This window comes from Bos taurus, chromosome 3 (assembly GCF_002263795.3).
Source record: "Bos taurus isolate L1 Dominette 01449 registration number 42190680 breed Hereford chromosome 3, ARS-UCD2.0, whole genome shotgun sequence".
Lineage (NCBI taxonomy): Eukaryota > Metazoa > Chordata > Mammalia > Artiodactyla > Bovidae > Bos > Bos taurus.
This window is the reverse complement of record NC_037330.1, coordinates 8,191,845-8,217,937: the sequence shown is the minus strand read 5'-3', so window position 1 is coordinate 8,217,937 and position 26,093 is coordinate 8,191,845. Positions and strand designations below refer to the sequence as shown.

General features: G+C 42.1%; 2 protein-coding genes across 3 annotated transcripts in view; one reads left to right on the top strand and one right to left on the bottom strand.

Moving 5' to 3' along the window:
* Positions 1-1,855: 1,855 nt before the first annotated feature.
* On the bottom strand, positions 1,856-6,721 carry MPZ (myelin protein zero). 2 transcript variants are annotated; one of them, NM_001079507.2, is made up of 6 exons: positions 6,605-6,721; positions 4,239-4,405; positions 3,773-3,986; positions 3,396-3,531; positions 3,204-3,264; positions 1,856-3,101 (listed from the first exon to the last, which is right to left on the bottom strand). In NM_001079507.2, exons 1-6 carry the CDS (start codon positions 6,669-6,671, stop codon positions 3,000-3,002), a joined length of 747 nt encoding a protein of 248 aa, NP_001072975.1. In that variant the 5' UTR covers positions 6,672-6,721; the 3' UTR covers positions 1,856-2,999. Both variants share the same exon structure in this region, with proteins under 2 accessions (NP_001072975.1, NP_001303288.1).
* Positions 6,722-9,879: 3,158 nt separating this feature from the next.
* The window catches only part of SDHC (succinate dehydrogenase complex subunit C), a 30,443-nt gene continuing 14,229 nt past the window's right edge, over positions 9,880-26,093 (top strand). Inside the window, 4 exon segments of the mRNA NM_175814.3 lie at positions 9,880-9,926; positions 15,381-15,437; positions 18,591-18,692; positions 26,015-26,076. Coding sequence (NP_787008.1) covers positions 9,907-9,926; positions 15,381-15,437; positions 18,591-18,692; positions 26,015-26,076 — 241 coding nt within the window. The 5' untranslated portion in view covers positions 9,880-9,906.

The window sequence follows — 26,093 nt, the reverse complement described above, 5'->3', positions numbered from 1 at the left end:
GTTGTAGAATGTTCTTTCTTTTTACAGCTGAGTAATATCCCATCGTATGTATAGATATACCAAATTTTGCTTATCTAGTCATCAATTGTCTATGGACTTTTGGGCTACTTCCACATTTCAGCCATTGTGAATAATGCCACCAAGAACATGGGTATACTAATAAATATATCAAGACCCTGCTTTTAATTTTTTTAGATATATACCCAAAAATGGAACTGCTGGATAACATGGTAATTTTATATTTAATTTTCTTTAGGAACTTCCTACTTTCCACAGAGGCTGCACCATTTTACATCCCCACAAACAGTACACAAAGATTCCAGCTTCTCCAAGCCCTTGTCAATACTTTGCTTTGTTTTTGAAGGCAGCTATCCTAATGGATATGAGGTGGTATCTCATTATAGTTTTGATTTGTATTTGCCTAATAGAATCTATTGGGCTTCCCAGGTGGCACTAGTGGTAAAGAACCCAGCTCCCAATGCAGGAGACATAAGAGACACAGGTTTGATCCCTGGATCGGGAAGATCCACTGGAGGTGGGGGCATGGCAACCCACTCCAGCATTTTTGCCTGGAGAATCCTGTAGACAGAGGAGCCTAGGGGGCTACAGTCCATAGGGTTGCAAAGAGTTGGACATGACTGAAGTGACTGTGCATGCACACACAATGGAATCTATTAGCTTTTACATTAAAATGGATTTGGGTTAATTTTCCTTTTAAGAGAAATGGAAGACAGCTCTTGAAATAAATGGAAGCACTGAGGGTTTTGCAAAACTGCTATTAAAAATCTTTTATTTAACCTTTTAACAAGGTGAAGAAATGACTTATGAGACTCTTGGGTTTTTTGCCATCAGTAACCACCAAGGTAAAAAGATACATATATGTTTTTCCATAATTATTTAAGGACTCTGGATATTAATGGTGTACCTATTTAGCATGCCAACAAACTAGCTAATGAGCTATTAATAGTATACCTAAAATGCAACAATGAAACAAAATTGTGTGTGCATGAGTTTATATGATTGAATGAAATTAGTGCTAGCTTGTAAAGTGTAATCTGTTAGGCAAGACTGAAAAACATCTGTAAAGGACTGATCCTTAATATCTTTGTTGTGTATCAGTTTATAAGTTACAAAGGTTTCCATACACAGCATGGAATCATGTGATTCTTACAAAAATCCTGGGAATTCAGCTGAGTTGGTATCATTATCTCAGTTGTTTACAAATGCAGAAACAGGTTTACTTAAATCAAGTAACTAGCCCTGGGTCACACAGCTTGTGAGTGGCTGAGATATTTTAAGAATACACAGTTTGGTGAAGAGGGAATCTGTTATAACCCATGTAAACGCAGAGCCTGCCACACAGTTTAGCACATAGTACAAGCTCACTGGATAGTCGTTGAATGTCGGACTACATCTTATGAGTCTGTCTCACAGTTCTTTCCACTAGACTGCTGCTGCTGCTAAGTCACTTCAGTCGTGTCCGACTCTGTGTGACCCCACAGATGGCAGCCCACCAGGCTCCGCCGTCCCTGGGATTCTCCAGGCAATAACACCGGAGTGGGTTGCCATTTCCTTCTCCAATGCATGAAAGTGAAAAGTGAAAGTGAAGTTGCTCTGTCATGTCCGACCCTCAGCGATCCCATGGACTGCAGCCTTCCAGGCTGCTCCATCCATGGGATTTTCCAGACAAGAGTACTGGAGTGGGGTGCCATTGCCTTCTCCACTAGACTATGTAACCCCATATCATGAAATCAAATTCTTAACAACTGAAATCAGTTGGGGAAGAGTGGGACTGGGGATTAGAGGCAGGGATTACTCCCAGGAGAATGAGGAAACTGGAGATGGAGGCAGCAGCTTCTGGAAATGTCAGTGTTTATTAAACATTTAAGGACATTTGGGGGGTTTGAGAAGAAATATACAGGATGTAGAAAAATCTTAAGAATCCCCTGTGGCTGGGAGTGCAACCTCTTCCCTTTCCCCCTATTTCCCATTTGTTTTTTCTGCTTTTTGATTATTTAAAAGCTATTTCTTAAGGCTCATTTGCCCCTTCCTCAACCCCTGACCTGTGAGGATCCTTTGTCTCCCTCTCTCCATTCCCATCACCTTGAGTCCCAGAACAGTGCTCCAGAGTGATCAGGGGGCACCATTCCTGTAGCTGAGGTTTGAGGATCAGGAGCTGCTCTGCTTGGGCTGGCTCTCCATTAAGGATTTAAAGGGGGGGTCGTGGTGGTGGTGAAGATTTGCAAAAGCCACATGACGTCATTGGTACTCAGTCATGGGGGGAGGGTAGAGCATGGGTACAGATAAACAAACAAAGAAGAATGGATTAAAGAATAAAAAATAACTAACAACCTAAATAAACCCTGAAGGAGAGTCTGATTTGGGTGACCTGGGTGTTAGCTAGGAGGGTAGAGTATGGAGCTTGACCACCTGAAGGAGGGGATGGAGGGTCAGAAAGAAGAGAGCCAGTGGGACAGGCTAGCTGGTGCAGGGGATCGAAACGTCAGGTGGCCTGGATTTGAGGCAGGGGTATCAAGGTCCCTTTCTTCTCGGCGCCAGAAGAACAGGCACCAAACACACAGTCCTTGGGGCAAGGGGAAGATAGGATGGGGCCTGGGCTTCCAGAAAGCCAGGGGGTGAAAGTGGGGGAGAATATGAAGTGCCTGGGTAAGGAAGTCTGGAATGAAACTTACATCTCAAAAGGAAGTGAGGGCAGGGCAGGGCTGGGGAGCTAAGGAGGAAAGCACCTAGACGGGGGATAGAGGACCGGAGGTCCCCCTGCTCTGGTAGGGCCTTGGGGCGGGTGATCACTTTTCTGAGTCCAGGCCCATCATGTTCTTGAGGGCGTTCTTGAGGCTGGTTCTGCTGGGGGACTTGACGGCAGGCCGGAGCTCCGCGCTCTGCTCATCCTTCCGTAGCTCCATCTCGATGACCACCACCCGAGGGCCTTTGGAAGCCTCCGCCCCTAACCCCCGATCCCCCGCCCGGCCCGCTAACCGCTATTTCTTATCCTTGCGAGACTCCCCCAGCCCTTTAGTCTTCTTCTCACTGGCAGCTTTGGTGCTTCTGCTGTGGTCCAGCATGGCATACAGAACCGGCGTCTGTGGGGAGGAGCGCATGCATCAGGGACCCGTTGGGTAGGGCTTGACTGTTCCCAGCCCGCCCTCGACGGGCTGCCCGGCGGCTTCCCAAGCCCCGCTAACCTGCCGGCCGCGCTTTGAGGCGTCCTTCGCAGTCTTGTGCAATTTGCCCTTCTCCATGGCACTGCAGGGAAAGGGTGTGCTGTGGATTCGGGGGCTTCGTCTTCCCTTCCACCCTCCCACCCATCGAAGTAGTCTCCGCCCAGAGACCGGGAGTAGTGGGTCGGGGAAGGGGTGTCAGACTCCGCCCTTTACCTGAGCCTCCTCTGCAGGGCCGCCTGCCTGCGTAGCCAGCAGTACCGAATCAGGTAGAAAAGCAGCAGCGCCAACAGCACCACCCCCAGGACGCCCCCGATCACGGCTCCCAGCACCACCCCGTACCTCGTAGGCACTAAACGGGGCAAGGAAAACACGTGGGGAATGAGCAGAGACAAGTGTCTTTGGTTCCTAGCCACACACCTATTCCCTGCGGCTGGGGATCTAAGATATCCGAACAAGGCTGCCTTCTGCCCACTGTCCCAGAGCGTGAGGGGCATTAGCCGGGACATTTTGCCCCTTGCCCCAGCCTCTCAGCCAGGCCTGATCCCCTCTGTGAACTGCCTCCCATACTCCCGTCCCACCTCCTCTCACACCTTTTTCAAAGACATAGAGCGTGACCTGAGAGGTCTTGCCCACTATGTCTGGGGGGTTTTTGACGTCACAGGTGAAAGTGCCGTTGTCACCATAGTCCAGGTTGTGTATGACAATGGAGCCATCCTTCCGGTGAGGGTCCCCTACCCACTGGATGCGCTCTTTGAAGGTCCCCACCTCATCGATGTAGGGCTGTCCCTTGGCGTAGTGGAAGATCTGTGAGGAATGAGGGGAAGCATGCAACTCTCGCCTCAGGGTGAAGGATTCTGGGCTGGAGAGGGTAGGGCTGGGGAGGGCGTGTCGGTGTTGGTAGGTCCCAGCAGGGAGACAAGACTTGCCACTTACCTTGCCAAAGTTGGGGTTACGGCTCAAAAAGGATTTCTCCTTCCTTAGCCCAAGTTCTCTTTCCTGTGGTTGTTTGAAACCCCCTTTCTGTTATGCAATCCCAGTATTCCCCCAGGCACTCACCGAGATGGCATCACGGCCCCCTTCGGGCTGGTAGCGCCAGGTGAAGGAGAGGTCATCTGAAACCCACTCACTGGACCAGAAGGAGCAGTACAGGGTCACCTGGGAGCCCACAGCACCGTGGACCTCCTTGTCTGTGTAGACCACAATGGCCTGGACAGGGGAGAGCACTGCAAACATAGAGGGGAAATCAGATGCACGGGTGGGCCCGGCAAGGAGTATAGAAGGAGTGAGACCAATGGGAAGTCAAGCCTGAGTCACAGACCATAGCGAAGATTGGGGCAAAAATGATGAATTCTGAGGCCCAGGTCTCTCTGGACTAATTGAATAGAAGAGTAGAAATACTGTGTTGGCTCAAGTTCTTCAGCATGTTTGACAACAGTACCAGAGTTCTCCGGAGGACTTTCAGATGTTGGATTCAGTCTCCAGAATCTTCCTTTGCCTTTAGATCAGTATCTAATTCTTAAGCTATCCTTTAGATGCAGGCTTAATGATTTTTAAAACTTATTATAAATTATACAGGTAACACCCTGTGCATTCTTATAACTATGCAAGCAGTATAGATAAAGAAAGCTAAAGTCTGTCTTGACAGCGCCCAACCAATTCCTCTTCTGTGGTCTCCTTCCAGATAGAACCAATGTTATTAGTTTAATGTGTGATCATTTTCTCTGTATCAGACTCAGCATAAACTCAAATAGTTTTGTTCTATGAAGCTTTTTTTAAAAAAACATATATTGCATTACAGTCTACTTTTTTCCTTAAGAATATACGTATATAAAAGAATACAGGTGTCTGGGAGGGTGTTCCACATTGATGCCTAGTGATCAATATTATTGCTGATAGTATTTCACAGAATGGCAAACTCAAGTTTCTTGCAGAAAAGATGAAGATAACTGGAGACTGTAAGTCTTTTTCCCTGGCCCAACTGTCCTCATTGCTGAATCCCTACTTTCCATACAATTGCTCCTGACTGGAAGGGTCAGGGAGGGGAGCACCTCATAGCCCTCTCAGGGGAAGCTGGATTCAAGCAGGAAACCACCCCCGCCCCCGCCCCAAGCCCCAAACTCAGATGACTCTGCTTGTGAGCCCTCTGTGGTTCTGATTTGACCCTCCTCACCCTCCTTCTGACCATTCTGGCCCAGTGCCACTCCCAAGACTCACCCATACAAGGAAGGCCATTCCAGGGAGATTATGTGTGTGGGTTGGCCCTGGCTGGGGGCAACTGTAGACCCTTTTGTTCTATGGGAGGGGGAGGAAGCAACCAAATAAATAGAGACCCATTGTCTGACCATTGACCAGTGTTGGGGGCTTATGCCTCCTCTCCCCTTCCCCCGATCCCATCCCCAACTCCACAGTCCCAAATCTCCCACCTCAGCATGCAATACCAGTGATTCACATCCTGGAACTCAGCCTTGGAGCCTTCTGGGGAATCCCAAATGTAACAAGTAATGGATCTAACTTCTATTCCTCCTGTTCAAGTATAAACCACTGCCCTTCAGCTCTGTTCAATGGTTCTATGAGTGGGGCAGATGCTGGACAGTACCCTTTCTCCCTCTTAAACTCCAAGATTCCCTCTCCTCATTTCCCTCAGCATGCCCTTCTCCAATTCCCTATCCTTAACATTTTCTTAGGGTACCTTCAAATAGTCCAGTACAGCCCAGAGGAGTCTAGATTCTGGGTTCAGCCCTAAAGGAGCTGACAGCAGAGAAACTCAGACATTCTAAACAGCTCTTCCTCCCCTCTCTCTCCCATTTGCCCTACTTCTCGCCCATTGCACCAGGCTTCAGGGCAGTTTGGAGAGGGGAAGGATCCATTCAGATAACCCTGCTTTGAGTTTTTCTTGCTCAGTCAGCATCTGCCATGGGAGGGTTGGCCAGCTTCTGTGGAAGATAGCTTTAGATGCAACAAGACCCTGGAATCTCACGGAACCTCCCTTGTACTCTGTTCACCCACGTAATGGACAACAGATGCAGTTAGAAACTGAGGCAGCAGATCCAAAGAGCTGGGACCACAACCCTTGGGCTCCACCCTTAGATCAGGTTCCCTGACTCTTTTCTTTGGGGAGACTAAGGTTAAGTTACCTCCTACACTACTGAGGAATGAGAAGGACCAGTTTCCAACCCCTATCCAGTCAAGTCCACCTTGGTTCCGGAAACACTCTACACTCCCTTCTCCCTTCACAGAATACCTTTATCTTAACAGCTTCTCTCCAAACTATATGTATATATATTTTTCTACAGAGAATATCACCTTCCTGCTCTTGCTCACTCTTTCTTTGGTTGCAGAGGGCAGTGCAGCGAAGGCCGTGGAAAGGTTGCTGAGAGACAACCTGAGCCCCAGGGCTCCCAGACTGGGTCAGCTCAACTTACCCAAGGAGGAGAAGAGTAGCGCAGCCAGGATAGGACTGGGGCTGGACGAGGGAGCCCCAGGAGCCATCGCTGGGGCAGGGCTAGGGCCCAGAGCGCCTGCGCAGTTGGGAGAGTGGGGGACAAGGAACTGAGCGGGGGTTCCTGGAACCCGCTTAAAATCCCCCGGGACCCCAGTGTGAGGGGGCTGTCCTGAGCCAGTAACCAATTGCAGCCTGGCATGTGCAGTTGAGAGGTGGTGGGGAGCGGGGCAGAGTGCAGGGAGCAGAAGTGGCATTGTGTCCTCTGGGTGGAGAGGTTGGGGGTCACATACCACCCCACACACTGAAGGCTTTGTGTCTGCTGGCCTTCCCCTGGCCTAGGCTGGAATGTCATGTGGTGGGGGGGGGGGGTGAAGGAGAGGGACAGAAAAAGGGACACAAACACATTTCTCTGAGGGACAGATGGGCAGGAGAACCTGAGTCTTAAACCTATGAAAAGGGGTTTTTCCATAGTCTCCTTGCCTGAGAGTGGCTCCTCTAGAGCCCTGGGAGTTAGCGAGCCCCAGAGAAATTTGAAAACAGGATATCCCTACTATCTTGACTACTATGGGCTGCAATACAGGCTTCTTGAGATGACCAGGTCCTTTGGGAGTCTTCTTTTTTTTTTCATCTCTCTGCATCTTGGGTGATTCTTTCCAGATAAAACCTTTTCTCCATGGGAAAATATCCAGGGGATAATCCTCTGATCTTACCCTCTTTTTCAGGAAGCTCTTCACTGCCTCATGCTGAAGTTTAAGTCCATTTCAGTTAAGAGCAAGGCAGCAAAATCACATTGAGTGCCAGCTACATAGATGAGTATGTGAGTATGTGGGTAGTTGAGTAATAGAGGAATAAAAATTAAGATCTTCCTTCAAGGAGTTCAAAATTCAGTTTGGGGAAGCAGAGAGAGGAGAATCAGAGAACAAACCCATTAACAATGAACTATAATAAACCATGATGCTTGGTATAGTAGTGTGATGAACAAAGTGCCAAGAGCATAAAGAGGGCATGCAGATCTACATTAGGAAGATTAAGTTGTGTAACAGATATTAAACACAAAAATAACTTTCATTTAATAAATGAAGTTCAGAGGAAGGGGGAATCATGTCTAGAAGTCAGTATTAGATGCAGACCAGCTGTTAAGGATGCATGGCATTTTGAAGAGGAGAAATTGGCAGTGCAGATATCTTGGAAGGTAGAAGAGCAAGAGCAAAGACAAAGAGATAAGAAAGCATGTGTGTGTGTGTGGAGGAGGCGTTGGGTAGATTTGTGAAGTCTGGGGAATATTCAGGGCAGATCTAGTATCCCCCATTTTGACTTGACATGGGGGATCTTGAACAGGCATCACAGGAAAGGAGGCTGCACAGGAAAGCTGAAGTCAGTTTGTGGAGGGCCTTAAATGACAGACTAAAGGGGTGGATTTAATTTGGTACATTATAAGAATTTGCTGAAGGTTTGGGGTTTGTATTTGGGGATAGGAATGGGAGTGTCTATATAGTCAGAGCTGAGTTTTAAGACAGATAAGTGAAACTATTTAAAGAGCTAAGTGAAAAAGACACTCATTGGATTTGTTAATGTAAGACTTCAGAGGGCCAATGACTGGAAGATCAATAGCAGAAAACTCTAACATAACAACTTCCTAAAGACTAAATTGTTTATTAAATGAAACCTGTTTTTTTGAGATACCCATTAAGGAATACATTAAGGCACAGTCTTGAAGATCAGCTGTCAGCTGTGTTGCAGAGGAGATTCCTGAACTAGATAGAAAAGCAGGTTGGAGTGCCTCAAAGGTCTCTTCCAAAACCAGAGGCCTGTTAAAGTGCTTTCTTTGACAGCATTATAGAAATGCAAAATAGTATTTTCATTTGATGCAGAAATAAGTGAATCTCCCCTATGTAAGTCCTGAAAGGAAAAGCACAGGAGTGCTAAATATAAATAAGATCTGAATATTAATGTAATGAATATGTTTTTATTGTAGAACAGGAGTTGCCCTGGGCTGCTGTCTCCTTCACTTCTCCTCACCCCACCTCCTCAAAAAGGGCAGACTTTTTCTCTCTTCCATTCCTTGCCACTTGTTTGCTTCTCCTTTAAGTCCCAAGTTCTCTGGAAGTGACTGCTGTGCTAGGTTTCCTCAGAACTGCTTTCCTGCATACAAATCAAAGCGAGCTCTCCCCAACCCTCACCCCAGGTTATTCTGGCAGTGGGTGTCGCCCACACAGCCCTGAAACAAGAAACAAGGCAGCGCTGTTGTTAGTGGGCATCTAGCTCATGTGGCAGCTCAAGCCCAGGAATTGTGAGACATAAAGCTCGTGGAGGTGGTTAGAGGATGCTCCCCATCCTTGGCGAATAGTGGTCTGGGAGGGTCTCTCCCCCACGGATCTCAACTTGTGCACTATTTCTGGTGAAGAAGGTTCACATAAGAATGGGAAGGAGCCCCAAGTATCTTTAATAAACTTTTTTAAAAGTATAATTGATTTACAAAATTGTGCTAGTTTCTAGTATGCAGCAAAGTGCATAGTATCAAAGTGCAGCAAAGTGCAGCAAATAGTAGCAAAGTGCAGCAAAGTCACGTATCTAGTAATATATAAATATATATATATTCTTTTCCATACAGTTTATTACAGGATATTGAATGTAGTTTCCTATGCAGTAGGATCTTCTTGGTTATCTATTTTATATATAGTTAATTTATATCTGCTAGTCCCAAACTCCTAATTTATTCCACCCCCACCCCCATTTGGTAATTAAACATTTGCTGTCTATGTGTTCTGTTCTGTAAATAAGTTTATCAGTGTCATATTTTAGATTCCACATATAAATGATATCCTATTTGTCTTTCTGATTTACCTCACTTAGTATACTAATCTCTTGGTTCATCCATGTTGGGTAAACCCAAAGTATCTTTTCCCTCGGTGTGTCAATCATCCTATAAGACGTTTTTAGTCCCACCTGGAAGGGGGAAGGAGTGAAACCAGACTAAGATGTCTTCAGTGAAGAATCTAGGCAAGTCCTGTTTTGTGGGGCTGAACAAATCAGTGTGTACAGCGGTGAAATGTACACTGCAGAATCTGACCCAGCCGCAATTCTGCCGAAATCTTCTCACTTTCAAATAGAAGTCAGTTGAGAGAGAAGAGGCAGACACCATGAGAGCAGATAAAACCAGCCAACAAACTGAACCCGACAGATGCCCAAGCCTCTAACATAGTCGGTGTTGTCACGTGACGGAAGCCCCGCCCAGAGGTGGTGGGGCCGTCTGGCGTCACTTCCGTCAGGCCGGATCCCAAGATGGCTGCGCTCTTGTTGAGGTGACTTTAATTTGGGGCTGGGAGTCCGTGCCGGCGGCCCTCAGGGGACCTGTATTGCCCCCTCACGTCTTGCTGATAGCTGTTTACCCCGTGCTTGGGCACGGAAAGGACCCGTGGGTGGAGGCGACGCGGTCTCGAGTCCTAGAGACCCCTTCCCCTCCCCCAGCCGCTCCTGTATATCGTGGAGAGCTTCGTAGTCACTGGCGGATTATCTTTTCCTTACTCCGTTTTACGGAAGGGTCGCGGGGCTCTCGCTTCTTTTGCTTTCCCCACTTCTAATAGTTCTCCGCCAGCTTGCTCTCTGGGCCACGGCCAGAGCCGAGCTCAAGAAAACAGCTCTAACTTTTTCATTTAGGGCTTGGGCTTCGAGAAGAATCTTGCTGTACTTTACTTCTGCATTTTACTCCTGCAAACACCAGCTGTTGGCAATGGGTGGGCACTGTTCGAGTTCCTAACCGGCCCCTGGTAGAAAGTGCAGGAACCCCACCGGGCTGACGATTAGTAACAGCGCCTATAGCTGTCGCTCTGCTGCGCCAAAGCAGCCCGGAAATGCAATTTTAGTTTATTTTTTTATTTGGTGGGTGAGGGGAGTAGATAGCTCAGTTTTTCTCTGCAGTGTCAGCTCGTCCAGAGAAATACCCTAGATTTTCTTCCATTCTGAATTGTCCGCTTTTTAAGAGGACTCGTTCTCACAGCCTGTGTAGCTGTAGCCGCTTTAGTGACTTTAGACGCACTTGATACAAATCCCAGCACAGTTTCGTGCCAGCACTATTTTTAGAAACTATTTGTTATGGAAAGTTAGCTTAAATGCTGTTGAGATTTAATTCCTGATTTCCCCAAATATCTTCTCGTTCTCTTTCCACTTCAGTCACTCGGCATAAAAATAGACGGACTTTATTTAGTTTTTCTCTGTGACAAAATGATTGCTCTTGGGAGTTGAGATCAGGAATGGTTTACCTTGATCCTTCATTTTTCTCCCTGTCTGTTATTTCCAATTGTATCTCTTTCTAAAATGTGTCAGGGCTAGTCTTGCCAGATTGCCTCCTTTATTACAGGTAGTTTGACCATAATTGAATGCTTCTAAATTCCTTGGTATATACATTTCAGTAGATGTCATAGGCTTTTTGGTGGCATTACCTTATAGCTTGTATTGATCATATTGGGTCTGAACAGTTCATTTTAGGAGTTTCATGTTTAGTACTTAGAAATGAGGATCACTGTATTCATTGACTATGTCCAAACTAATTTTGAGCTATATAGGACTATCATTATTAGGATTCATTAGTGATAGTACAAAACTCTTATGGGAGGGACACCTCTCTTCATTTCTTACAAGGGCTTTTTAAAAGAAGTAGGAGATTTCAAAAAACTTTTTTTTTTTCTTTTTGGGAGTTCTGGGGTCTAATTCCATTTCACTAGAGGGATTTGTTTATAATGTGCTGATCTCACCTCAAAGGAAAATACCTTCTAAGAAATTCTGGGAGCTGGTTTCTAGTTCTAGTAGTGTCACTAATTCCATTTATTTTAGACAAGTCTGGGTCATTGATTAGATGATTGTCATTTCTTTGCAAATGAAAATAGTCAGGTTCGATGCAGGATACTGGATGCTTGGGGCTGGTGCACTGGGCGACCCAGAGGGATGGTATGGGGAGGGAGGAGGGTGGAGGGTTCAGGTTGGGGAGCACATGTATACCTGTGGCGGATTCATTTTGATATTTGGCAAAACTAATACAATTATGTAAAGTTTAAAAATTAAAAAAAAAAAAAAAGTCATAACTTGAACTCAGGAGAAATATTTTCTAAATGTTTTTAATGCTTGGTTAACTAAAAATTATTAGTATGGCAGTGCTGTATGTTATGGATTTTGAATAGTATTCTATATTCTGTATAGTCCCTGAACAGTTCACAGACTAGCTAGGGATGAATAACCAGCTATGTAGCACAAGCTCCATTGATAGTCAGGGAATGATTTGCCAAAGCCAAGAAGACCTAGATGGAGAACTAAGCTAAGAATAGCTAGGCTTCTGTCTTGTAATATTCATGCAACTTAAGCACAAACCCACCAAGAGTCATTAACCCTCTGGCATTGCCCATCGTATTAAATAAAGCCCCTCTAAAAACAAGGCTTAATTTATTTAAAGTCTGAATTCTTAAGACTGCTTTTTAAAATAAGCATACTCATTCACAGACCATTTTTTTGAGCCTGTTCTATGTGTCATGTTGTTATAGGTGCTGTAGATGTAAAGTATTCCATTCTATGCTGGAGGAACTCAAAGTTTAGCACAGGAGATTGATTAATAAGCAACCTAATTTTGACTTAGAGATATGAACAGTTGCTTTGGGAGCATAGCAGGTGCAGCAGGTAAGGCTGCTTCCTTTTAGGAGTGAAGTTGCCATTTGGGAGTTGCTGGGTCTTGAAGGATGACTTTATCAGACTGTAAGGGAGGTCCACTCAGAATAGCCTGAGCAAAGGCATGTGGTCAAAAGAAACTATTGCTCTATCTGTGGGCAGTGTGACTTTCAGTTTGGTAGTATAGGGGGCTGAAGGGAACTTGTGGGGGAATAGTTCTAGAGAACTGGATTGGGTCATGTTGAGAAGGACCTTGTTTGACTGTGGTATGAACCTTGTAATCAAGGTTCATACCACAGTTAAAGTGGTATGAACAGTTCACTGTTCATACCAGTTCACTGTTAAAGACTTTTAGGCAGATGATTGATGAAGTCAGCTTTCTTTTTCAGTAACTTAACTGGTTATATTGAATGATAGGGAAGAGATTGGTGGTGCTAGGAGATCAGTTCAGGAGTTCTTGCTGGAGTTGGTTGGATGCTCATACAGTTAATCAGAACTTTCATGTATAAATGATTGCTCTTCATTGTGTCCTTCAAGATTATATATTTTAATGTTGTTGTTAACCTCAGACATTTATGAAACTAAGTTTTCATGTGCCATCAGATCAGGTGTAGAGGATGTGCAAAAGAAAGTCATTATATTATACTCATATCTTGTTTTGGACTAAAAATGGTTTTTATTTAATTTGATGACATAGACTTGGCTTTGAATAACTTTTGTTTTTTTCCAGAAGTCAGATCCATTTTCAGCAGATGAAGATTTTTAACACCACAAAGAATTTTAAAGAGAATGTGATGTGAATTCTAAAGACCTTTGGGAAACCAGTGGAATATTAATAAATTACATATATGTGGTATAGTGCAGTTTAGAGAGTGCTTTCCTATACATTTTCTCATGTTATCCTTCTAGTAATCAGTAATGTAGGTTTTATCAATCCCATTTTACAAATGAAAAAGCTGAAGCTCAGTTACTCACTATATACATTAGGGCAATCTAGACCTCCAGTCTGACTTTTATTACTTTGTCCAGTGTTCTTTCTACATTACTGTTGTTGCCTCGATACAGGGAAGAGCTTCAGGAACAATTTGAGCAATGATTACATTTAGGGGGAGACATGTGTAGTGCATTTAGAAAGGGACAGCCCTAAATGGAAATTATAAGTTCTGGTTTTTTAAAAACAAAACAAGGCAACTACTGTTACTTTCTAGCTGTAACATAAAGTGCTATTCCTGGGTTGGAAAAGAAATCTTTTCAGGGTTTCTGGTTTCACATGAAAGGCAAGGATAGATTAAACATCTACTCTTGTCATATTTCAAATAAGGTTATGTAGTTGTGCAACCAGATTCTGTTAGGGCCTTGTGGAAAGTTTACATTGGTATTTGTCTGGGAAACAATAGCATTAGACAGAGAGTGCTGTAGATTCCAACCCACATCTGAAAACTCTCGCTGGGTAGCTGAGTAACTGGACCTAGCCTGGTGTGAGGAATGCGTGCCCTGCAACTTCAGAGTCACAATTACTTCAATTGATATAAAGAGATTTGTTCCCACTTCTTTCTTTCTGGGAGTCTTGGGTGCACAATGTCTGTATTCACCCCTTGCCTCCAAAGCTGGGAAGAGGGAAGAGCTGAAGGAAGTGTTGGTTGGATTATTTTTCCTTCCAGTAGTGGGCCCTTCTAGTTTTCTAGTGTAAAACATAAGGTTCTTGAAATGTTTATGCCTCTGATATCAATGATGTGAGGGACATCATGCACTTTTTTTAGAAGTGTTGGATCTTAATGTGATCTCGTATCCCCCATGTACATAGTGGATATATGATAAACTTTTGTAGAATCTCAGTGTATTTTTAATTTTGGTCCCAGAGCTTCACTCTGATACCTTTCTTAAAGATTTGATGTAATGTGAGTTAAAGGGGTGTAGTGATCATGTGTTTTTCATGATACCATGTAAACGCTGGATCAGAGCTTCTTTAGGTAGAATGGCTGGGCGCATTTTAGTCTTGGACTTGAAAAGCAGTTCTGGTATTGATTGCTATTTAAAAAATAGCAGCATTTTAGTGGAAAGCTTGTGTATCCTCTTCAAGTACCTTTTCATGTGGATAGCAGAGAAATCTGCATTCTCATATTTTTTGCATTATTGTATGATGGCCTTTTTCACTTCAAGGTCATCCGGGTTGTCTAGAACCTGGTGGTAGTTCCCTAAAATAACAGTTTAATACTTAGACCCTCACTCTTCAAACCCCTGTTCTTTAAACCTTTTAAATTCATCCATTTGTGCAGGTGTCTGCTTTAGCTAAGCTGTATAGTACTTGGGGGGCTTCCCAGGGGGCGGTAGTGCTAAAAGAACCCGCCTGCTAATGCAGGAGATGTAAAGAGATGTGGGTTCAGTCTGTGGGTGGGGAAGCTCCCACAGAAGAGGGCACGGCAACCCACTCTAGTATTCTTGCCTGGAGAATCCCTTGGACAGAGGAGCCTGGTGGGCTACAGTCCATAGGGTCGCAAAGAGTCAGACGTGACTGAAGCGACTTAGCACACAGCACACACACAGTTCTTGGTGTTGCCAGTGGCTTATTCTGTCCCTCTGCCTTTTTTTTTTTTCCCCCCAGAAAAAACCCTGTCTTTTAACCATCACCTCCTTTAAGACCTAGCTTGAAAAAAATTGCTTTCTATATTTCTTTTTTTGGCCGCCCCTTGTGGCATGTAGGATCCTGGTTCCCTAACCAGGGATTGAACCTGTGCCTCTTACATTGGGAGCATGGAGTGTCAACCACTGGACCACCAGAGAAGTCCCACTTTCTATATTTCTTTGTTGAGTATTAACCAATTCTGATTATTCTTCTACCTTGTATTATTTGTGTTTAGCTAAAACCTTATTTTGCATTTGAAAATAATGTTTGTGATTATTCTCAAGTTATTAAAGTTGTAGCTTTCCAACTAGAAGATAAATCTCAAAATCCTGATACTGTCATTGTTCTCATCTTATTCCTAATTTTCCCCTCCACCCTAAAGTCTTACACAGTACAAAAATAGAGAAGTTGATACACTAAAGTTGGTACACTAAAAATGGTCTCTAAATGTTTATTGACTATTGGTTCTCTTATCTTGCAGACATGTTGGCCGTCACTGCCTCCGTGCCCACCTTAGTCCTCAGCTCTGTATCAGAAAGTAAGTTCCTAAATCTGTGGAGATTATTATTATTTAAACTTTTTCTCATCAGAGAAAAGCAGTAGGTTTTTGACTGAGATTTTGGGGATATATACGAAAGCAGGTAATTGTAGATGGTTGGCTGAAAATTTAGTGACCATGGTCTCTAGTTTTCTTACCTGGTAGTAGAAGAAAGAAGGAATTTGAATATATCTTTGGTCTTTTCTTAATTTTCCTCACTTTAAGCTTTTCTGCTTTTTTAAAAATCATTTATTTGCTCCATTTTTTGGTTCCTTTCTTGATATTTAATTCTCTTCTGTCTAGTCTTTTTTCCTTTTGTACTTCCTTTTTCTTGTAACCTTTAATTTTGGGCAGCTCCCAGGAGTTAAATCTGTTTCTTCTTACAGTATTCATTTCTAGTCTGTTGACCTCAGCAGTTGCCCCTGTATGGTTTTTTTTGTTATAAAAAACTTTAAAATATTTATTTATGGCCACACCCCACGGCATGTGGAACTTCCCTGACCAGGGATTGAACCCGTGCACCTGCATTGGAAGGTTGGAGTATTAACTGGACTACCAGGGAAGTACCCCTTAACTTTTTTTTTTTAATTAATTTATTTTTGTCTATACTGCATCTTCGTTGCTGTGAGGGCTTCCCTCTAGTTGTGGCAAGCAGGGGCTCCTCTAGTTGCAGTGCAGGCTCATCTCACTGCAGTGGCCTGTCTTATCATAGAGCACAGGCTCTAGGGCATGAGGGTTTCAGTAGTTGCAGCATAACTTTTTACTTATTTTTTTAATCCCCCTTTAACTTTTATTAATTTTAGAAATATTTCATACTTTTAGGGAGTTCCTTGGTTTCCTAGTGGTTAGGATTGCAGGCTTTCACTGTGGTGGCCTGGATTCAATCCCTGTTCCATGAACTGAGATTCTGCATGCTGAGCAATGCACCTGGGGTGGGGGCGGGGGGAGAGTAGACATATTTGGTACTTTCAGAAAAGTTGTAAAAATAGTACAAAGAAGTTCTACGTACCTTTCACCTATATTCTCAGTTGTTAACATTTTGCTGTGTTTACATACCACTCTATATTTTTGGTTGTGCCATATGAAATTATATTTTTGTAGCTCAAAACTTGTGTAATACTGATAATTTAGTGTGGTTCAGCACAATTTAATTAGTATGATTTTCTCTGCATTCTTTGAGATTAAGCTGCAGACATCATGACCTCTTCCAAATACTTCTCCTAAGGGAATTCCTGGTGTTCTAATAGCCAGGACTCCACACTTCCACTGCAGGGAGCATGGGTTTGATCCCTTGTCAGGGAAATAAGATCTCACATATCTCACAGCACAGCAAAATAAACCCTAATTTCTCCTAAGAACAAGAACATTATCTTATAAAACACAGAATAATTATACAAATGCAGTTATCAAACTCAGGAAATTTAACTTTGACCTAATCTTACTTGATATAAAGTCAATTTTCAGATTTTTCATTTGTCCCAAACAGACTGTCTGTCCCCTCTCCAGGATCTAATTAGGCTCACATGTTATATTAATTGTCTTATTTCTGTAGTATCGTTTAATCTGGAACTATTTCTTAGCCTTTTTTGTCTTCTATGACATTGACTTTTTTCAAGAATACAGGTCAGTTATTTTTCAGAGTTTTTCTCAAGTTAGATTTGTCTGATTTCTAATGAGTTAGGTTATGCATTTTTGGCAGGAGTAATACATTAATGATGTTTTATCCTCACTATATCACATCAGGGACATATGCTGTCATTTGTCCCATTATCAGTGATTTTAACTTTGGCCATTTGAATACAGAAATGTTTGCTGAGTTTTTTCCCAGTATGAAGTTACTGTTTTTAACTTTTGTAATTTGTAAGTAATATTTGGGGAAATATTTTTCTTGAGGGGGATGGATCATGTTTAATGTAGGTACATAGTAAATTAAATTGTTGAACATAGCTGTCTAAGAATTGGCTTCAGCCTAGCTTCAGTTCAGTCGCTCAATCACGTCTGAATCTTTGCAACCTCATGGACTGCAGTACGCCAGGCTTCCCTGTCCATCACCAACTCCTGGAGCTTACTCAAACTCATGTCCATTGAGTTGGTGATGCCATCCAACCATCTCATCCTCTGTCATCCCCTTTTCCTCCTGCCTTCAGTCTTTCCCAGCACCAGGATCTTTTCAAATCAGTCAGTTCTTTGCATCAGGTGGCCAAAGTACTGGAGTTTCAGCTTCAGCATCAGTCCTTCCAATGAATATTCAGGACTGATTTCCTTTAGGATAGACTGGTTGGATCTCCTTGCAGTCCAAGGGACTCTGAGGAGTCCTCCAACACCACAGTTCAAAAGCGTCAATTCTTCAGCACTCAGCTTTCTTTATAGTCCAACTCTGACATCCATACATGACTACTGGAAAAACCATAGCTTTGACTAGATGGACCTTTGTTGGCAAAGTAGTGTCTCTGCTTTTTAATATGCTGTCTAGGTTGGTCATAACTTTTCTTCCAAGGAGCAAGTGTCTTTTAATTTCATGACTGCAGTCGACATCTGCCGTGATTTTGGAGCCCCCCAAAATAAAGTCTCTCACTGTTTCCTCTGTTTCCCCATCTGTTTCCCAGTGATGGGAAACATCATGGGAAGTGATGGGACCAGATGCCATGATCTTAGTTTTCTGAATGTTGACTTTTAAGCCAACTTTTTCACTCTCCTGTTTCATCAGCCTAGCCTAGTGACGAGAAAAATCATGAAACTATTTAGAGGTACTGAACTGAATCTAGTTCTCAATTTTTGAGAACTTGGAAAGGAGTCTTGAAGAGCTAGATGAGAGCAGGTGGTAATGTATGAGATATCACACATGACCTGGGTGATATGTAAATGGTTTTGAAATATTGTATTTGCCCTGCTGCCCAACAAGAAAGTTAATCTTCCATTACTGTACTTGGGTGTTGGGGGATTGAGAAGAAGAGTTGCTCTCTAATATGACCTCATTGGGTGGTTGAGGTTATTAGTAGCTGAGTCGTACTTAGCAGAAAGATAAGGTGAGTGGACAGACTTGTTTTCTTAATATATGGGTTCATCTAGCCCAGCTTACCTTTAACTTTTTATTATGTAAAATTTTAAACCAAGTTTACTTTTAATCATTTAAACCTTTTGGTTTTATTTTAGTGCTGTTCCTTTGGGAACCACAGCCAAAGAAGAGATGGAGAGGTTCTGGAGTAAGAACACTACTTTAAACCGTCCTTTGTCTCCCCATATCAGCATCTACGGGTAAGGGCTCTGGAACCAGGGAATTTAGTAGTAGCAGGTAAAAGTTCTAGAGGTAAATCAAAATGTAATTCCTATTAATTAAAAGAAATTATTTTGAAATCATTTCAGATTTGCATAAATATTGCAGAAATAGTGTGCTGTGTTACTGTATACCCTTATGCAGACTCCCAGTGTGTTAACATGTCTGAATGATTTTTGAAAAGTGCAGCGATGATGATACTCATTACTCCTGTGTTAGTTTCTATTGCTCCTGTCATAAGTACTCAAAAACTTGGTAACTGAAAATAACACGTTTATTATCTTAACAGTCCTGTAGTTCAAAGTCTGGCTTAGGTCTTACAGGGCTAAAATTAAGGTGTTGGCAGGGCTGCGTTCATTTCTGGAGGCTCTGGGGGAGAATTTGTTTTGTTGCTCTCTCCAGCTTCTGAAGGCTGTTCTGAATCCCTTGGCTTGGAACCCGTTTCCTCCATTTTCAAAGCCAGCAGTGGTGTGTCAGGTTCTCCCATCATATCACTTTAAACTTTCTTCATTGTTACATTTCTTCCCTGATTCCCTCCTTCTGCCAGCCCCTTCCACTTTTAAGGACCCTTTGTATTATATTGGGCCCATCCAGATAATCCAGGATAGCCTTCTTATCTTAAGGTGAGGTTATTAGCAACTTTAATTTCACTTACAACCTTAATTCTCCATTGCTATTTAAGGTAAATATTCACAAGTTTCAGGAATTAGAATGTGGACATCTTTCTGCCTGCTGCAGTCCCTTAATACTTGAGTGTATGTTTCTTAAATTTGAGGAGACTCTCCATACTATAGCCATCACAGTCAGAAAACTAACATTGATCCTGTGTTAATCACCTAATCCTCAGATCCCATTCAGATTTTGCCAGTTGTCCCCAAAATGTCCTTTATAGGTCCAGGATCCAACTGAGGATCATGTATTACATTTAGTTGTTTAACTACTTGGAATTAGCACAAACCCCACAGGTTGGGGTTCAGTCCCACAGGGCTGCCTCCCACTTCAGATGCCAATCCCCAATCCCAGCTTGTTACTTGTACTTCTAACTGAAAGTGTTAGTTGCTCAGTCGTGTCTGACTGTTCACGACCCCATGGACTGTAGCCTGCCAGGCTCCTCTGTCCATGGGATTCTTTAGGCAAGAATACTGGAGTGAGGAGCCATTCCCTTCTCCAGGGGTTCTTCCTGACCCAGGGATCGAATGCATGTCTCTTAATGTCTCCTGCATTGGCAGGCAGGTTTTTTACCACTAGCGCCACCTGGTACTTCTAATTAACCAACTATAAATCAAGAGTTCTCACAAACTCTTCCTTGGGTTCAGTAATTTGTTAAAATGGCTCAAGAAACTTGGAAACATTTACTTAAGTTTACTATGATTATAAAGGATATTACAGATGATACAGATGAATAGCCAGGTGCCCTTTTAGGTCCCTCTGTGTCTAGAAGGATCCTGAGCATAGGAGCTTCTGTCTCCATGGAGTTGGGGTGCATTATCCTTCTGATATATGGATTTATTTACCAACCTGAAAACTTACCAAACCCTGTACTTTGGAAATTTTTATGGAGGCTTCATCATGTAGCCGTGATCAGTTATTAACTTAATCTCTAGCCCTTCCCTCCCTGGATGGAGGTGGGGGTGGGGCAGAAAGGTCCAAGCTTCTGGTCACGGGTTGGTCTTTCTGGCAACTAGCCCCCATCCAGAGTCACCTCATTAGAACAGAGGTCACTCTTACCTCCCAGGAAATTCTAAGGGATTTAGGAACTGTGTGTTGGGAACCAGAGTCAAAGACCAAATAAAAAGATCCTCCTAGCACCGGTATCAGTGAGGAGATTGATAAGGGTCCAGAAACTAGGAACAGATATGTTTTACACACACACACACACATACACACTGATAAGGGTTCAGAAACTAGGAACAGATGTGTGTGTGTGTGTGTGTGTGTGTGTGTGTATCCCCCCCCCCACCACACCACCACATTACTTCACAATTCTTGTTTTGCCCAGAGTTACACTATTACTCTGATTTATTTTGATGTTCAGATTGTCCCAGACTTGGCTGGTGGAAATTTTTCAAGATGACTCCTGTGAAATCAAGATCTGGGTGCTAGATGTGCTCACTGCTAACAGGATATCATTGCTTCTAGACTTTTCCTGACAGAGCTATGATACATAAGTACAAACACACACACACAAACACACATGTTCATGTGTATATATGAGTATATACATATGTACATCTATTTCTGTTAATTTGTTGTCCTCAGAAGTAGCATTGATGGCTGTTATGCTAGTGTCTTCCCAAAAAACTCCTAACCCAGCAAAGCATCTTGAGTTCTGCTACCGTATTTTCTTGAGTTCCTGCCAGGGAAGCTGGTCATTTTTTAACCACCTCCACAAATACCACAACCCTTCAGATTTTTTCCAAACTAGATTCCTGAAATAATTCTGATTGTAGAAATTGGACAGTCTACTAAAACAGAAGAAGATGAATAAGTGTTTGCTACTTTCTGGTAAAACTTTTTTTTAAGAGATGAGAGATTTGGGGGAGGATTATAATGAAGAAGAATTTGTCAAATTACCTTGAGTCTATATTTAAAGCCTTTTTTCACAAGTCATATTAACAAATGATAATAAGCTGGTGGGATGAGACTTAAACCACTTTGTTTGCTCTTCTGATGATGAAACTCTAGACATACTCATGGGAAAAAAAGAAAAGAAATAGCAGGAAACATGGGGCTGTTTCCAAGGTGATATGTCTGGGAAAGATACCTGAGATATCTGGAGTCATATTTTCTGTTACTAACTTTTATAAATTTTTGGAGGTAGCATGGAAATATATGGTTAAGTTAGCCTTTCTGAAGTATTCTTTATCTCTTAGTAAACTGTTATTATCAAAGCAAAAGTATATATAGGGAATTGCATTTTCAGGAAAACAAGTCATTTTAAAAGATGTTAGAAAAATATTTTAAAAATTTAGAGTTGGAAGAGTTCTTAGATTTTAATTTAATTTTCAACCACATTGGTTTTAAGAGTGCTGCTTGGGGCTTGGGATATTCCATTAAGTATCACAACTACCCACTTCTGTGGGTAGTTGTGTGGGGCTGGCCAACATGCAGATTGTACTGTAGGCCCTTAGACCTGGCTATAACCAAAGCAACTTGACTTTAAGGATTTTGCCTTTGAAGAAAGGGTGCTACTCAAAAAAAGAAAAAAGTTTAAAAGTCACAGATGAGTAAATTTCCTCTGCAGTACTTTCATAAACAAATGTCTACTTAGGCTTGCATGCCTCCAGTGACAAGAAACTCACATCACCCTTTTCCAGTTTGGAAATTTCTCGTATTATCAGAAAGACCCTTACTTTATTGAACTTACTGTAACTTATATCTTCTGCACAATTCAGTTCAGTTCAGTCGCTCAGTCGTGTCCGACTCTGTAACCCCATGAATTGCAGCACGCCAGGCCTCCCTGTCCATCACCGACTCCCAGAGTTCACCCAAACTCATGTCCATCGAATCGGTGATGCCATCCAGCCATCTCATCCTCTGCGTCCCTTTCTCCTCCTGCCCCAATCCCTCCCAGCATCAGAGTCTTTTCCAATGAGTCAACTCTTCGCATGAGGTGGCCAAAGTATTGGAGTTTCGGCTTTAGCATCAGTCCTTCCAAAGAACACCCAGGACTGATCTCCTTTAGAATGGACTGGTTGGATCTCCTTGCAGTCTGCACAGTGGCTCTAGTTCTACCATAAACTATGTAAAATAGATCTAAGCCTATTTTTTTCCCCTGATGACCTTTTTTGATGTTGAACGTCTTTTCATGTGTTTACTGGCCACCTGTATATCTTCTTTAGAGAAATGAATATTCAAGTCCTATGTTCATTTTTATATTGGATTGCCTTTTATCCTTGTTTAAAATTTGTGGTAAAACATACATAACAAAATTTACCAGTTTATTGATTGTTAAGTGTACAGTTCAGTGGCAGTAAGTACATTCACGTTGTTGTGCAGCCGTCACTGCTCTTCATCTCCAGAATCTTTTCATCTTCCCAAACCAAAACTCTGTACAGTAATTCCCATTCCCCCGGCCCCTGGCAACCACCGTTTGAGCTTCCATCTTTATAAATTTGACTACCTGTATGTTGTGCTTAGTTACTCAGTTGTGTCTGACTCTTCTCAACCCCATGGACTGTAGCCCACCAGGGTTCTCTGTCCATAAGGATTCTGCAGGCAAGAATACTGGAGTGCGTTGCTATTTCCCTCTCCAGGGGATCTTCCCAACTTGGGGATCAAACCCAGGTCTCCCACATTGCAGGTGGATTCTTTACCCGCTGAGCCACCAGGACCTCATAAAGTAGAATCACATGATGTTTTTCCTTTTGTATTTGGCTTATTGCATCTGGCATAATGTTCTCAAGGTTAACCTGTGTTGAAGAATCTATCAGAATTCCATTTCTTTTTAAGACTGAATAATATCCCATTGTACATATGTACCACATTTTGCTTATCCATTCATTTGGATTGTTTCTATCTTTTGGCTGTTGTGAATAATGCTGCTATGAACATGGGCACACAGATATCTCTTTGAACCTCTGCTTTCAATTCTTTGGGGGTATATCCTAGAAGTGGAATTGCTGGATTATGGTAATTCTGTGCTTAATTTTTTGAGAAAACAGCGTATTGACCTTAGGGGCAGTAGCACTGTTTGCATTTCCACCAGCAGTGTGCACAAGGGCTCCAGGTTTTCCACATCCTCACCAACACTTGTGATTTACTGTTTTTGTTGTTGTTTTAATAATAACCATCCTAATGAATGTGAAGAGGTATTTCATTGTGATTTCAATGTGCATTTCTCTAATGATTGGTGATGTTGAACATCTTTTCATATACTTAACTGGCCATTTATGTATCTTCTTTGCTTTTTGGTTTTTTGATGGTATTGTTTGCAGTATGATTGTTAGATCACTTGTTGAAATTCATATATCCTGTGTCTCTAGCTTTTTATTGGTTAACATTCTACTAACAGTCAAAAAAAGGAAAAAGAATTAACACTCTTCAAATCAGGAGATGTGTGTTAATTGCTCAGTGTGCCTGGTACTCTTTGAAGTTGAAATACGAAGGTGAATAAGATATAACCTGTGTTGAAAAGGATCTCAGTGTTTCCTGAAAAAAAATGTTCCTAAAGGAAATCTTACTGGCTTCTAATCGTCACTTTTCTCTAACTGAGTTGAATCAGTCTTGATTTTCTGTGCTAGACTCTTACATAATGTTCAGAAGGAAATAGTGGGGGTGACCTGTTAGTCTCTGCCCCATGATTTCTGAGGCCTCAATGAGAAAACACAAACTGGGGTGAAATAATTTGAAGATTCGTTTACTCACATGTCTTGGGTTGATTCTGGCTTTTAGAGGGGCCTTCATTTTCTCTCTGCATTGATCTTTCTACTTGATCTCTCTGCATAGATTATTTGAGGCTTCCTTACAGCATGAAAGAAGGATGAAGGGACAGAAGGAGCACAAGTGATTTGGAAGTCATGCGGTGCCAGATCTGTGCTCTGTATCTTGAGGCAGTCAGTCATGAAGTTCTGCCCAGAGTCAAGCGGCTAAATATAAATATAGTGTGATGAGGAGTGACAAGATTCTAGAAGATCGTATGGGACTGGAAATACTATCATGATTATTTAGAAAAGAAAATTTCCTTTAGCAGCTCAGTACTAGGCTAACAAGTCTATGATTTTAACCATTTTTTAAAGTTAGGTTAACATTTGACTTCATATCACTCCCATTTTCCATTTCAGTATTTCTTAAAGATTACAAGATCAGTGGTTATATTTCATGTGTTAGCTCTTGGGATTTAGTTCATCTGGCCAGGAGTCCTAAGTGCACTTGGAATGCAAAGTAATGTCTTATAATTTCCCCACTTTTTTTCCCCCCAGTTCTCTCAAATCAATATTTGTTCTGTCTTTTTTTGTCTGATAATCATTCTCTTTGACAAATAAAATAGTTGAGCAATCTGCTTTGCACTCTGTCATCCATTAACATAAAATCGTCAGCCCCAGTTCGGAGGCTTGCTTTCCCTGAGTACAATCTTAAAAGCCCCTTTTTGTTGTCCTTGACATTTTTGCAAGCCTCAGCTCATTCTGGGTTTTAGTCTCCTGATTCTTCTGATCAAATTATGCCATTGTTCTCTGATTGTCCTTTGTTACGAGGCTCTTCTTCTGCCTTTTATATTTATCTTGTTAGTCTGAGTTAACCTAGAGTGGTGTCTAGTCAGTTTTCTTGGTTTCTTTAGACATTATTCTTTTTTTTTTTAATACTGTGACCATTTTTTAACGTAGAGTTTTTTTTACAGAGACATTTATTACACTTATTATTGTGACCATTTTTATTACATAGACATTATTTATTACACTTATTATTGTGACCTTTTTATTACATAAACATTGCTCTTTTCTTTTTTTACTGTGACCATTTTTATTACATAGAATTTCTTTTCATGATCTTTTCAATCTGCTGGAATTCCTTTCCTTTGGTGTATGGATTATGTAGTCTGATTATGCTCAACATTCTCTATCTAAGCTGACTTGCCAGGATGAATGTTAACTTTATCCAAAGATGCCTGTTCTTTCCATTTTACTAACCATTTCTCTCTTGAGCAAGAGAACTAGGTCCAGATTATACAAGTATTGGTTATCCTTCTAAGGAAAAGCATTGACAGATGAGAACATGATTTTTAAAAGGGTTTGATGACAGAGTATTTCAAAACACCTGTGGATTTAAGAAACATATACTAAATCCAGCAAAATTAGATTTTTAAATTTGGGCTAAGTAATTTACTAGGGAATGAACGATATGCTCAATTTGGATATTTTTGGTTATATAATAATAAAGTTCATGGATGACTATGTTATATGAAACAGTAGATAAATAAAACTCAAGTTTTCTTCTACTTCTGTCTTACTACTGGAGGAAAGGAAGGACCCAGATGGTTGTATTCTAGTGTTTATTTTCTAACTGTATGCAACTTTAATTGATGTTTTCGACCCATGTTCTTTTATGAAAGGAATTTGAGTCTTAATTAATTTCTCATCTCTGTTAGTGATGCAGTCTAGAAAAGGGAGGGACTTCTTAAATAAATCATTTTCTTACTTTTAAACTGGAGAGTGAAAAACACAGGAATATGAAAGCTGTTTGGTTTTGGTTTGTGATAAATAGTTGCCTATTTCCAAAGTAGTTTATATTTCCTTTTCCAAGATAGATTCTCTACAATGGTGTCCTCTATTCCTCTTATAAATTGCCTTTGTGTGTTTCTTTTCAGCTGGTCTCTTCCCATGGCGATGTCCATTTGCCACCGTGGCACTGGTATTGCCTTGAGTGCAGGTATGTATGTATGTTTT

Coding starts and splice junctions, on each gene's coding strand:
- MPZ (NM_001079507.2), bottom strand. CDS start 6,671: ATGGCTCCTGGGGCTCCCTCGTCCAGCCCCAGTCCTATCCTGGCTGCG. Junction 3,265..3,395: donor GCCCTGCAGAGGAGGCTCAG/GTAAAGGGCGGA, acceptor CTTTCCCTGCAG/TGCCATGGAGAAGGGCAAAT. Junction 3,102..3,203: donor CCTCAAAGCGCGGCCGGCAG/GTTAGCGGGGCT, acceptor TCCTCCCCACAG/ACGCCGGTTCTGTATGCCAT.